Source organism: Gymnogyps californianus, chromosome 2 (genome assembly GCF_018139145.2).
Source record: "Gymnogyps californianus isolate 813 chromosome 2, ASM1813914v2, whole genome shotgun sequence".
Taxonomy (NCBI): domain Eukaryota; kingdom Metazoa; phylum Chordata; class Aves; order Accipitriformes; family Cathartidae; genus Gymnogyps; species Gymnogyps californianus.
In genome coordinates, this window is record NC_059472.1 from 125424512 (window position 1) to 125436574 (window position 12063).

At 36.5% G+C, this 12063-nt stretch overlaps 1 protein-coding gene across 3 annotated transcripts in view; it reads left to right on the top strand.

Moving 5' to 3' along the window:
* The first annotated feature begins 2062 nt into the window (after nt 1-2062).
* The window catches only part of THRB (thyroid hormone receptor beta), a 36195-nt gene continuing 26194 nt past the window's right edge, over nt 2063-12063 (top strand). Inside the window, exon 1 of one of the 3 annotated variants that reach the window (XM_050890982.1) lies at nt 2063-2510. In XM_050890982.1, coding sequence (XP_050746939.1) covers nt 2063-2510 — 448 coding nt within the window. Of the gene's footprint in view, nt 2511-9372; nt 9701-12063 lie in introns of those variants that run through there. The other 2 variants (XM_050890984.1, XM_050890983.1) reach the window with 2 other exon arrangements.

Here is a 12063-nt window from a genome sequence, read left to right on the forward strand (position 1 = left end):
CTTTAATATCAAAGATAAATTTGGGAAAAAGATACAGAAGTTTTTGCCTAACAAGATTGAACAGCTTGGATTATGAATCACTGATCTCATTTCCAGGACTAGTAGCAAGAACTGAGTAACTGAGGATATAATTGACTTTTTTAAACAAGGTCGAGAATTGTGTGGGGTCATTGGAGTGCTCAAGAAATCAACAAAGCATAGAAGTATCCATTTATAAGTGAATTATAGAAATGCCTGTATTTTTTATATATATATATATATTGCACATGCCTGACTCTTGCATTTATATAAAGATGCAATATTATTCATGCAGGGAGGTAACTAGAACGTGAAGGAAGACAAGGAAGAGGAGAGTAGCCTTGTACTGAAGGGTATGTTGTCTGAGGTTACACAAAGCCTGGTGGATGGGTGGGTTATAGTGCACAGTTCCTCTCCGTGCCAAGAAGAGTAAAGTGGCCAAGTTCTGTTCAGATCTTACAGGGAAGTTCTGTGCAGCTCCCAGAGGGTCTTACCAGAACAATCCAGTCTCTCCCTCTGAGCTTAAATTTATTATGAAGTCTAGAAGATATAAAAGTATTCAAATTATGTAAAAAAGTTTTATATTCTGTTCTTTTACTTTTTTAAAATTGCCTAGTATTTTCTGGGTTACTTTCACTGTTCTATTTTAAATCTGGTTATCCTCCTAACAAGTGATATTCTCTTGCCATATTACCTGCATTTAGAGTTAGTTTTTAATTTTACTAAGAAAATCAAGTCTGAACTAGGAGCAGATCTGTAAAGCCAGAAGTAAGTAGGTAAGTGCAAATTGTGTAATTAACTTACCTGCCCTATGCATTGAAGTCTGTGATGCCAGGTAGTTTCTCATACAAATCCATGTTATTGATGTCCAGCTGAGATATAGCGAGTAGAAGGAATGGACCTTTAATTTCGAATATCAGGTGAGCTTACACTCCCAGCAGAAAAAAAGGTATTAATTTACATTTAAAATTAAATAAGATATTGAGGAAAGCTATATATACTATCAGGGATATACTAACATAGGATAACAGTATTTAATACTAACCATAATTAAGTCTTCTGAATATGTCCTGTGTTCCACTTAAGAGAAGTCTTAAGACAAAACTTTCAGAAACAGCAATAGTATGATAGATCTGGTAACTGAAATCCAAAGTTATTTTTAATCATTTTTATCAGGAAATTACTGACTTAGTATGCTCTTACTAATACGTATATGGATTACTTTACTGAGTGAAATGTATGTAAAATTAACTCTTAGGTCCATTAAAATAGCAGAATCTTACTATGATTAAAACCACAGTGGATATCAGTCATCAAATGTCTGGAATTTGCTCTTTTCTATATGCAAGTTAGAAAGCTATTTTGTATTTGAATTTTGATACATATAATATAAAATAAAATAATTTCTTTAAATGTGGAATATCATCTCTGATGTGTCGTTTTTATAGCATTTAGTTTTGCTACCCAAAAATAGAAAATGGGCTGTATTTAGTTTTACAGATTTATCAACTAGTGGTATCTCAGTTTCTTCTCTATCAAAGAATAAATAAATTTGCTTAATCATTATGACTAATTAGATCAAATCATGCCGCTTTAGTATTGTTCATTATGTACACTGGACTCAAATGTCCATACTCCTGTGATAAAATTAGTGTCTCTGATACTCCACTGTGACCACAACTAGAGAAAGGCAGTAGGTAGCAAAAGCGGAACTGCTAAGCATGCCCACATAAGAATGTCACACTTAGGTAACAGAGTGTCCCTCAGGTCAGCCTACGATAAGAGCAAAGTCAAACAAGGCTGAATCCTTGATGTTTTGTGTTTTAAGTATCTGAAAATTGTTCACGACCAGCCTCGACCTACAAGACCTCAAATGATCATATGAGCAAGGCAATAAATTGGTGGTAACTTGCCCTGAGGCCCATGTTGTAGTCGTGATGTTGTGAAAGTTACATCTAGCAATAGCCTGTCCGTGTAGATCTGCCTACTTGTTCAGGCTTCACAGACGGGAAAATTTTATATTTACTTGTACCGAAGGGGAACTATGGTGGCTGAATGGGCATGGCTGAAAGGCTCTGCATCATATCAGTGCGGTCAAGTGGAGATGCACGGGAATACCACGGCATCGGGAGAGCTGGGGAACCACTTGCTTTCCAAAACTCCACACCTGAGCAAGATTTTGGCAATGCCAACAGTTTGTAGCCCTGCAGTATTTGCCAAACATCCAGGACGTGGCCTCCTGTCATGGGACAGACTGATTCACCTTCCTGACAGAAATCAGAAATGGAATGTAGTGGGCATAGTGGAAAACCGTTTGGGTAGGAAAAGACGCTCTAAAAATTATGATATCCAGAGGAATGGACAGCAGCTTTCGCAATGTCGACATGCTTCACCTTGGACTAGCACAATTTTACAGCCAGGCCGTACAAAAGCAAACTTTCAAGTCATGTCAAGTGCCCAGGAGTACCAAAAAGAAGAAAAAAAGTGTAAAGGTAACTGGCATTATTATGCAGAGCACAGCAAATGCTGTATTTAAAAAAAAAAAAACAACAACCAAAAACAAACCAGGTTGTTACATCTTTGTTTATAGTCAGGGGTTTGGCCATTGGTAAAAGCATTATTATGTGGGAGGTGTTTTCTTGTTACCAATTTTTTTAATTTTAATTATTTCTTTTTCAGCAGGGATAATTGTGATTTTTAGTATTCCTTTTTATTCAATTTAATAGCTTTGTGAAGAGCCCTGATGACAATGTGATGAGTACTTACTGGGGTTTTCTGTGTGATACCTAATATAAAATAACATCTATTCCTTTAGCCTGTTAAAAATTTGTCTCTCTCTCTATGGTCTTGATAAGCTGATCAAAAAACTTTTCTGAATCTGGCCTTTTTAAATAAAGCATGTCCTTGATACATTAAAAATGCAAAGGCAAATGAAAGCATTCTTTTACTACTTTCAGGGTGTTCATCTCTCACCTGTGACTGTGGTGTTTGCCTTTTCTTCTTTATTATTATTAACCATCCCCAAAGCCTCAGTAAGTGCACATACACAACTCAAATAAATGGGACTTCTTGTTATGAACATTCTTTGACTCAGTAGTCAGGAGAATTAACCATTTTCTTTCAGGTAGCTTTTTTTGTTCACATCAGCACAGCATTGAAGGAATTCCTTTTAAGAATCACAGTTGCTTAGGTATTAGCACAAATTTAGTGCTTAAGTTATTTTTATTCCTTTTTAAACTGGGATAAATAGTTCTTCATTGTTCTTCGCCTAAAAAATAGTTACTACATATTGGGAGGGAGGGACTACAAGTTGTTTTCTTTTACTTAAGTCTTGCGTCACTCCAGGAAGTAAGATTACAGTGTCAGGCAGGATATCACCTCATGAAAAAGTTAAACTGGTCTAAGTACCTGATTTCTTTAGATTTAGTTGCTCTTTACCTCAGAATGCCTCTTTGCTGACAGATGTCAGGTGTTGATCGCTTTAACGTCTTACTAAGGGCTGTCAGGAGGCTGCCAAACCCAGACAGTCCCACCCAAGAGTCTGTTAATTATGTTGTGTCAAGCTACATTAGCTAGCTTTCTGCTCGGTTTTATTTTTGAACAAATGGAACTTTTTACCTTGAAGTTTTCATGCAGAGTTGGGGTAGGGAATGACTCAGAAAAGGTACATGTTTTAAGTATTGGCGGTTACTTTCTCAAGAGATAAGCTGTGTAATTAACTGATGTCTGCTGACAGGGTCTTCCAATTATGAGATATGGGGAGACTTAACAAATTGGGTTGTCTGGGTCACAGGTCTATAATTACTCTTAGCAATATTTGCTCACAGACCATCTTAAAAGTTGTCAAACACTATTCAAGAATTTTGTTAGCCAGTTTGTTGGCAAACCTCTCAAGGAGCAAATGCTTTCTGACAAGACCGTGTGCTACCTACATGTGTCATGAATAGTGCAAGGAAACTAGTGCAAGAAAAAGCAAGCATGAACCCTGGAAGAGTCTTGATCATGAAAGAGCAAGCTCCATTCTCTTTTAACCAAATTTATTCAAGGTGTCAAATATTTTCAGAGAGAACTGGATTTGTAGTGAATCTGAACATTTAAATATAAACTATGACATTCTTTGTTATCCAAACAGACTAATGAGTCTGAAGTGTTTCAATAAAAGGCACATCACACTGGCATTTTATGAGTCACGTACAAATTTAGTGGCATGTCATAACCGAGGTACAGCGGGTTTCGTGAGAGAAGCAGTTTTAGAGAAAGAACTAACTTAATACATGTTGAGAAAAGAGGTGTGCTATTGTGTAAGGAAGATTTTCCTCAGGTTTAAACCAGGGGCACCTAGTTTGAAGCTTGCTGCATCTGTTGCAAACCCAAAGAAATTATTTTATGCCAGAAAGCTTCAGCTTTTTTTCCCTCAACTGTATCACTTGCTATAATAAATATACTGTAGACAAAATGACAGTTTTTAATGTCTTTGATTCTACTGAGACATACTCCAGGAACTGTCAAATGCTATTGTAACTTTACAGCACTACAATTCCATAATTCTACATACTTTATGATTTATTCACAAGTAGAGTTTTCAAAATAAGATAAATACTGTATAGAGTTAGTTTTCTGTTCCTGTAAGTGCTCGATATTATTTTGGATTCTGATGTTTGAGGTTTTCTTAGTTTAATCTATAACAGTAAGTTTGCGTAGTCATATTTTTGAGGGACCATTTTGAGTTTCTGATCATAATACGTAAAGTGAATGAATAAGGTAGTGCAAATACATACATTAAAGAGAGGTGGTAACTCATCATGCGGGCACAGAGATAGCTGTATTTGACAAATGATGTGTGTTGCAAAAGCCACATTAGTACTTCTGCTCAAAAGCTGTTATAGTTTTCAGTGTATTTTCTTTATGATACGAAAAGATAGGGACTGTCTGGGATGTGTCCCATCTTATGTGGTATGAGTCCTGAAAGTGCAGATTTGTGTTCTCCTTGAAGAGCAGTGATCTGATTTTTTTTTCCCCATAACCTTCATCAGAGGTGGCTGAGAGAATGCAGGCAACAAGAAAATCTATAAATAGGAAATATAACAGTTATTTTGTAACATGTAAAAATATATATTATAAAACTAGGAGCTGGTGTAATGCAAGTGTACATAACTGTTAAGAGTTCAGAAAGGTATGTTTAATCCTTGCAACTACATGTTCAAATGTGCAAAACTTTTTGACCAAATACTGGATTTTTATTCATCTGTATGCATAAAGTGTGAACACAACCAACGTAAGATCCTTCCATTTGGTCCTTTAGAAGCGGCACTCTGCCCTGGCTAATTGGAATGCTCTGCAATACCTCCCACGTACTGACACTGCCGAATCTTTTAGAAGTGGCATGTAGAGGCCCTAACTGCAGCATTGAGGTAGCCAGGACTCTAGACCAGGGGTGCACAGTTTGGGAACAGTCAGGAGAATATGACTCTTGCAGGTAATATGCCACCTGCACATTCACGCAGATAGCAGAGGTACACAACAGAGTGGATTGCGCTGAATGACACTTCTTTTTTGTGTGTCGGGGATCTCGGTTGGTTGGGGTGTGCCGTCGGGAGGATCATCCACAGGAGTACTGCCTTGCCTTGACATTTCTGTGGGTTCCTTTTGGTGGGTTTTGTCACTGAGTTAAGTCACAAGAGAAGTGCAGCTTAGGGGGGCATTTGATTGTTCATAATTAAAAGTTTTAGTCAGAATTTTTAAAACGGGAGTTGATGAAGAGCTGCATGGTCTAGTGTAAGGCAGTCTCTCCTGCAGACACCTCCTTTCAGGCGTTTTCGGCCTGACTTCTGGCCACCCAGTGTAACATCACTGACTGCACTACACTGACTTCTGATTTACACCAGGGTGAGTATTTCAAAACCTTGGGGGCATTCCAGACTCATGTTCAGCAAGTAATTTCTGCCTTTTTTAACAATGAACTGACACCTCAGACTGTGAAGGGTTCAAACTTTGGATCATCTTTTGCTGCAGTATCAAAGTTTCTGTTTTATCACTGGCTTGTTTGCTCGCACCAGAGGTTTTATTCTGTTAGTGATTAATTTCCATGTGTTCACATAATCAGACACTTGTGAACTAATAAAATTCCAAGTGCCATACTACATTGCTGAAGGCAATGAAAGCTCAACATGACATGATTTAGAGACTCTAATATTCAAATCAGAATACAAGACAAAGAAAAGCTGTTAATATTATTTTCTACTCCACTTTCAGACTTTCGATAAAGACCCCATCTGATTGTCTTATCAGATGATTTAATTCAAAGTGATACATGAAAGGGACCTGCAGGATTGGACCCTGAGAGATTAAAATGAAAATATTTTAGGAATATTTCAGTTTTAATAAGGATGTTAAATCTTTGCTGTGTTTTTTGAACTGATTTGTTTCCAAGGGAACAACAATCTGCACTGCTATAAACCTCTTTAATGTTAGCACAGTACAGGTAAGGAACCCCCATTCCCTGGCAGTGTTTATAATTCTTTTTTTTTGTCAGAAAAGGCTCTCATGCGTTTTTCTTTCTCTCCTCATTCTTCACAGTTTCATGGAATTTAATTTCCTTGCAGTATTACAGTAATTCTGACAAAAGTAGTACATATGACACATTTCTAAGCATTATTGACATAGCAATAGAAAATAAGAAATGTTTGAGGGATTTATTTTGGAACAGAAAGTAAGCCACAGGCTGTGCCACATCGAGTTACCATATCCTCAGGTGCCATCCTGGCTGGGATGGCTCTGTCTACACATGGTCTGAATTCTGTTTAGTTTTTCAGTAACAAACCTAAATCAAATCGGGAGGGAAAGAACAAGAGAAGAGAAAATTCGTAGGAATTTTGACTCATCCGGCAAAACAAAGCCACATGGGGAAAAATTCACACTAAGAATTTAAAGCCTAGTTCTCCAAAGCTTTTCTGGGTGGTGTAAAAGTATCTAGGTATCCTGCTCTGCTAACCTGTAAAACGCAGCCTCACCTCTGTGCAAGCTCTCACATAAATTCCTGTTAGCTGTAGAGGAGATTGTTTTGTGGTAAATGAACAACGCACATATTGCACTTGTGGAATGTTTCCTTTCTGGGGAGTGTGGAGAAGTAAGCTCGGCAGGTTGTATGTGTTACATTTGTATGTACTACAGTATTACCAACCGATCACATAAATGGGTATGGTTTGGGGGTTTCTGTGTAAACAACTATTGAAGAGTCTCTTAGGAAACACGGGCATGTTTTTATGAAGTGCTGAACATCCATTCTTGAAAAATCGGATCTTGCCAAAGACATGCTTTTTATCACAGACAAAATCACTGTTTGTAAAATCTAAATCATGGGCCTGAGCTAAAATGAAGATTAACTTTTATTGTGTGCTTTTTCACATTGTATTTCACAATGCTATTTGTTGAGTTAGATCTTTGGTAAAAACAGCATGGCGAATGAGAGTTCATTTGTGTTTTAATTCTGGGATTTCTGTAACTATTAGTGCTCTTAATGAAGTAAGATGTTAGTTTAAATTGTCAGAGTTTTAGCAGAATAAGTTCATTTTGGAAGCAACTTACTGACTTCAGTAGAATTCATCTTGATAGAGTTCATTTTGACTTATCAAATGTATCATTATTTTGTGAGCAAGTTAGTAAGAAATGTGCATTAAAGATGGTTCTTTTATAGTTAGAGGGGAAAAAAAAAATAATCCAAGCATGAATTTTAACTTCTCTGATCCTCAGAAGCACTTATCCTGAATTCTGTTAGCCTGCACATTAGATACTAATTGGCAATGGTTCTTATTTAGATAGGTTAGTTACGGTTGTATGTTGGAAGGGAGAACATTTCTCCGTCGGCTCTTGCGTTAGACTGAAACATTAAACAATATCGGATGGGGAGAAATATGTACATGTCATGCCCAGTTCTTACCTATTTCACTGAACTTTTGAGGACCATTTAGGTGTATGTTCATCAAGGTTGTTAGATGTATACTTAAGATCCTAGATGAAAAAGGCCAACCTGCATGGTAATTTTGGCAATCCTGTAGATTGTTTAAAATGAGTGACATAAGAAAACTAAGACCTCATTATCAAATCAGTAATAATGCTTCCTAATACATAAGAACAGACATTAAAGAGGGATATCTTCTTGTTACTCACTTCACAAGTTTTACCATATTTTAGCTGTGCTGTAAAGAAAAAACGTACTTTGCCTAGTAAAAAACAAATAGCAGCTAATATAAGTTAAAAATAAAATAATTTCTTTTAGATGAAAAAAGAATGGCTGATTAAACAAGGTATATTAACCGTATTGAGGTTTGGGGTGCATTAAGCAATTATAAGATCATACAGTTTTTCTTGTAGTGGCATTGATGTGTTCAAAGCTCGTAGGTGAGCCAAAACGAGCAAAAACCCCTCCTTACTCAGTCTGTTGTTGAAAAAGATACACTTCTAAAAGTACTTCATTACTGAAACATAAAAGATAACAAAGCAGAATAGCAAAGCAATTAGCTTATCGATAATATGTAAGCAGTGTTCTTTTTGCTGATTATATTATTTTGAACTTTCCCACCTGTTGAACTCAATAGAAATTACCTCCCCAAATCGCTGAAGTTTAGAAAAGCTGCTTTCCCATAAATGCATTACCAGGCAGTGGGGAGGATTGTGTATATGTGGAAGGCTGGGGAGATTCATGCATGTAATTCTGTAAAACAAAATCAATAAAGCTGATGACAGATTAAGTTGCTAAATTTTGTAAAACTAGACTACTGTTTGGGTCATCAGCACAGCACTATTGGATTTTCTATGGTTTAATGCTGAAAAACAGGATTATTGATTTTAGGATTTTCAGCGTATCCCCTCTGGGAGTTCTTAAGCAGTCTTTATAATGCTTCACACTTAAGTTGACAACTACAGTGACATAACTGTGTCCTCGCCTTAGTAATCATTTTCTAATCATATTGGAAAAGGCTGGAAATGGTTTATAAAATGATTATTCCAGACAAACGGGGGAACAGGAGGGTTGTCGGGACGTCACTTCTTTGTCTGGTGGTCATTGCTACCTGCCTGCCATCTTCCCTTGGAATTAACTTACAGTCACAGATTAAGACCTTTGACTGTCATAAATCTGCTTCCCAATATGTTTGACTGGCAGGGGAGTTCACAAGCTGTCTCAATATAAATAGGATTTTAGCACATCAGGTGCTGCTCCAAAGTAAAACGGGCTATTTTGCAGTCGACTTTGTTGGTGTATATTCATTGCTCCTCTCCCGTTGCATGTGTATGCATGCCTGCGTGTGTATGCATGTGTGTGTGTACGTAAAGTAGAAGCTGAGATAGGGTAACAAAATGAACTACTGTATGCAAGAAATATATGAAGTGCACCCAGCTGCTGGTAGCAATTGCTACATGCAGTCCACTGATTATTGCACATATATCGAAGATAATCAGGGTTACAGCAGTTGTGATGCTCAGGTCCTGCACAGTAACAACATATATATGGAACAGGCCTGGGCGGTGAATCAGCCTTATACCTGTAGTTACCCTGGAAACGTGTTTAAAAGCGAGTACTCTGACATGGACATGGCCCTGAATCAGTACAACCAACCTGAATATTTCACTGAAGAAAAACCTACTTTTTCTCAAGTGCAGTCGCCATCGTACTCTCAGAAGAAAGGTAGGGGCAATTTATTTAAATAACAAAAAAAAAAATCTCTGTTTTTGTTTTTGTTTTGCTTTAAACTTACAGTTGCATCAGTTGGCTCAGATACATCTTTGAATGTGAAGGCTGCCTGTTCAAAATTGAAAGCAGCAGTAACATAGGTTGCTAGGTGATTGTAAGATTTGTGAGCGATGAGGATTTCCAAGCACTTTTTCTTCATCTGTGAAAGACATCTGCAAATATATTGCTTGTTTTCTGCTTTCGGGGGCTATTAAGTTCATTTGCTGTTCACCAGTGAGCTAGATAAGAAAGTTTCTCTTCTGAAATGTCGTCATTATATATTCTGCATCTTAAAGCTGTGTTTCTGGTTACATACAAACAATTTGTGTGAGTCCTCGTTATCAGTAAATGTGAACTCTGTTTACTCAGCAACTCGGGCAAAATATTTTGCAAATAGAACTGTAAATGTGTATGGGAAAATGATTACATTTAGTAGAGTTACTGTCTTTTAAGTGAAAACCATGTAGTTTCTGCTTATGCAAAGCAAAAAAGACTGAAAATTCAAGAATATATCTATGCAAGAAAGACTATTCTGCATCCAAAAAGTTGATCTAATCAATATGTTTGTGAGAGATAATCAGAGTGCAATATCTGCTTCCTCATGGTTAAATCATTGCCTGTTTTTAGAATTTATTCTTTTGCTTTCAAGTAAGCAAAGCAGATTCAAAAAGAGCCCAAAATATCAACAAACACTTGGAAATGTTTTCGGTGTTATTTGTTCTGAACTCAGACAAGCAAACTGACGCATACAGAGTATACGTTCTGTGTGTTTCTTTAAAATCACATTATTAAAGAATAAAAATACACAGTCTGTTGTACCAACATAATGTCCTTTTTCTATTAAGACCAGATTTTCTGTATGCAGTTATCCAAAACCCAGATGAATCTGGTGTAACTAGGTAGATAGAGAAAATACCTTTTACTACTTTTAAAGTGGCTTTGTAGTAAAAAGTACACTGTTTAATCTTATTAACTACCTGGAAAACTGAAATATTTTCCTTTGTGCGGGCAATATTCATTAGCACTTGGTGCAATGAATCTATATTTTCGGTAGGAAAATGTCTTATACTTTGAACAGCATTGTATTTCATAATATTTTTTAAAATCCTGTTCTAGGAAGCTGTAAGAACATGATCAAATTGTAGACTAAATGTAGTTGTGGATAATGCATGTGTTTGTATTGTGCAACATTTTAAATGCTTTTTAAGGCTATTTATCTGCTATTGGGTTTTAACTAATGAATTTGTAACTCTTTGTAGACTCTTCCCATGTCTTATTTTTGGTTAAAGAAAAAGAGTACTCAGGATTAACTTAGAGAAAATAAAGACTTGCTATTGCAAAGTCAGTGAAGGAATAATTTTTTCATAATGTTAAAGGTTATAAATAATAATTGATATACCTAGATCAGAGCTTTAAGTAAGTTGTTTCAGTACTCAGACACCTGACATCTGCTCTGTTTAAAGTTTTTGTACTTGTTTGGTTGAAAGAATAGAGTTGTTTTTAAAAACTGCTTGTCTGCCCTTGTTTTCTACTACCTCAGTTTCACTAAGAAATGGCAGTGAATTTTGGTGTAAGCCGGCTCTCAAGCAGGCTTTAATTGATCATTCACGGAGACTGAGCAACGTGCTTTGGGATTCTTTAGAGCCTTATTACTGTGATAATCAATAAAAAGTTGCCTCCCTTCTGTCAAACCTTTGCAAATGCTGAGTTTGTTAGCAGAAGAGATCTAAACTGTGTGGGACATGTGCATCTTCTCCTTTTTTTTTTTTTTTAATTTCCATCTTTTAAGCAAGCTATCGTAAAACTAACGAATCTTTTAATCCCGTCCTAAGAACAGAAGGCTCTACACAGGGCATGTGTGTCTGTATTGATCCAGAATTGATTTTGGGGGGGACGAGGGAGTTTGTTAGAGAAGCCTTGGTAATAGCCCATTAAAGCAAAATTAAGTCCCTAAGCAGGTGTTCATGTGGAGTCTTGATTGTTGCAGTTGGTACTTCAGTTAGTCCCCTGAAATTTGTAGTAATTTCAATAATACGCTGTTCAAATCTGATTGTACTTTACAGTAGCACATGGAGTCTTTTCCTATCAAAACTTTTGCTAGTTATTAGATGGTTAAAGTCGTCTTTTCTCTCTCGGAAGAAAAAACCATCAACATTTTGTATGCTGAAAAAATTATCATTTATGAAGGGGAGTTTAATTACTTCTCTATATTTATGTCACTTTAAAAGAATTCAGAAAATAACTTTAAAAAACAAGAACCAAAGACCCCAACAATGTGTCACTAAAGGAAAAAAAAAAGTATTTAGAAAGTATAACCA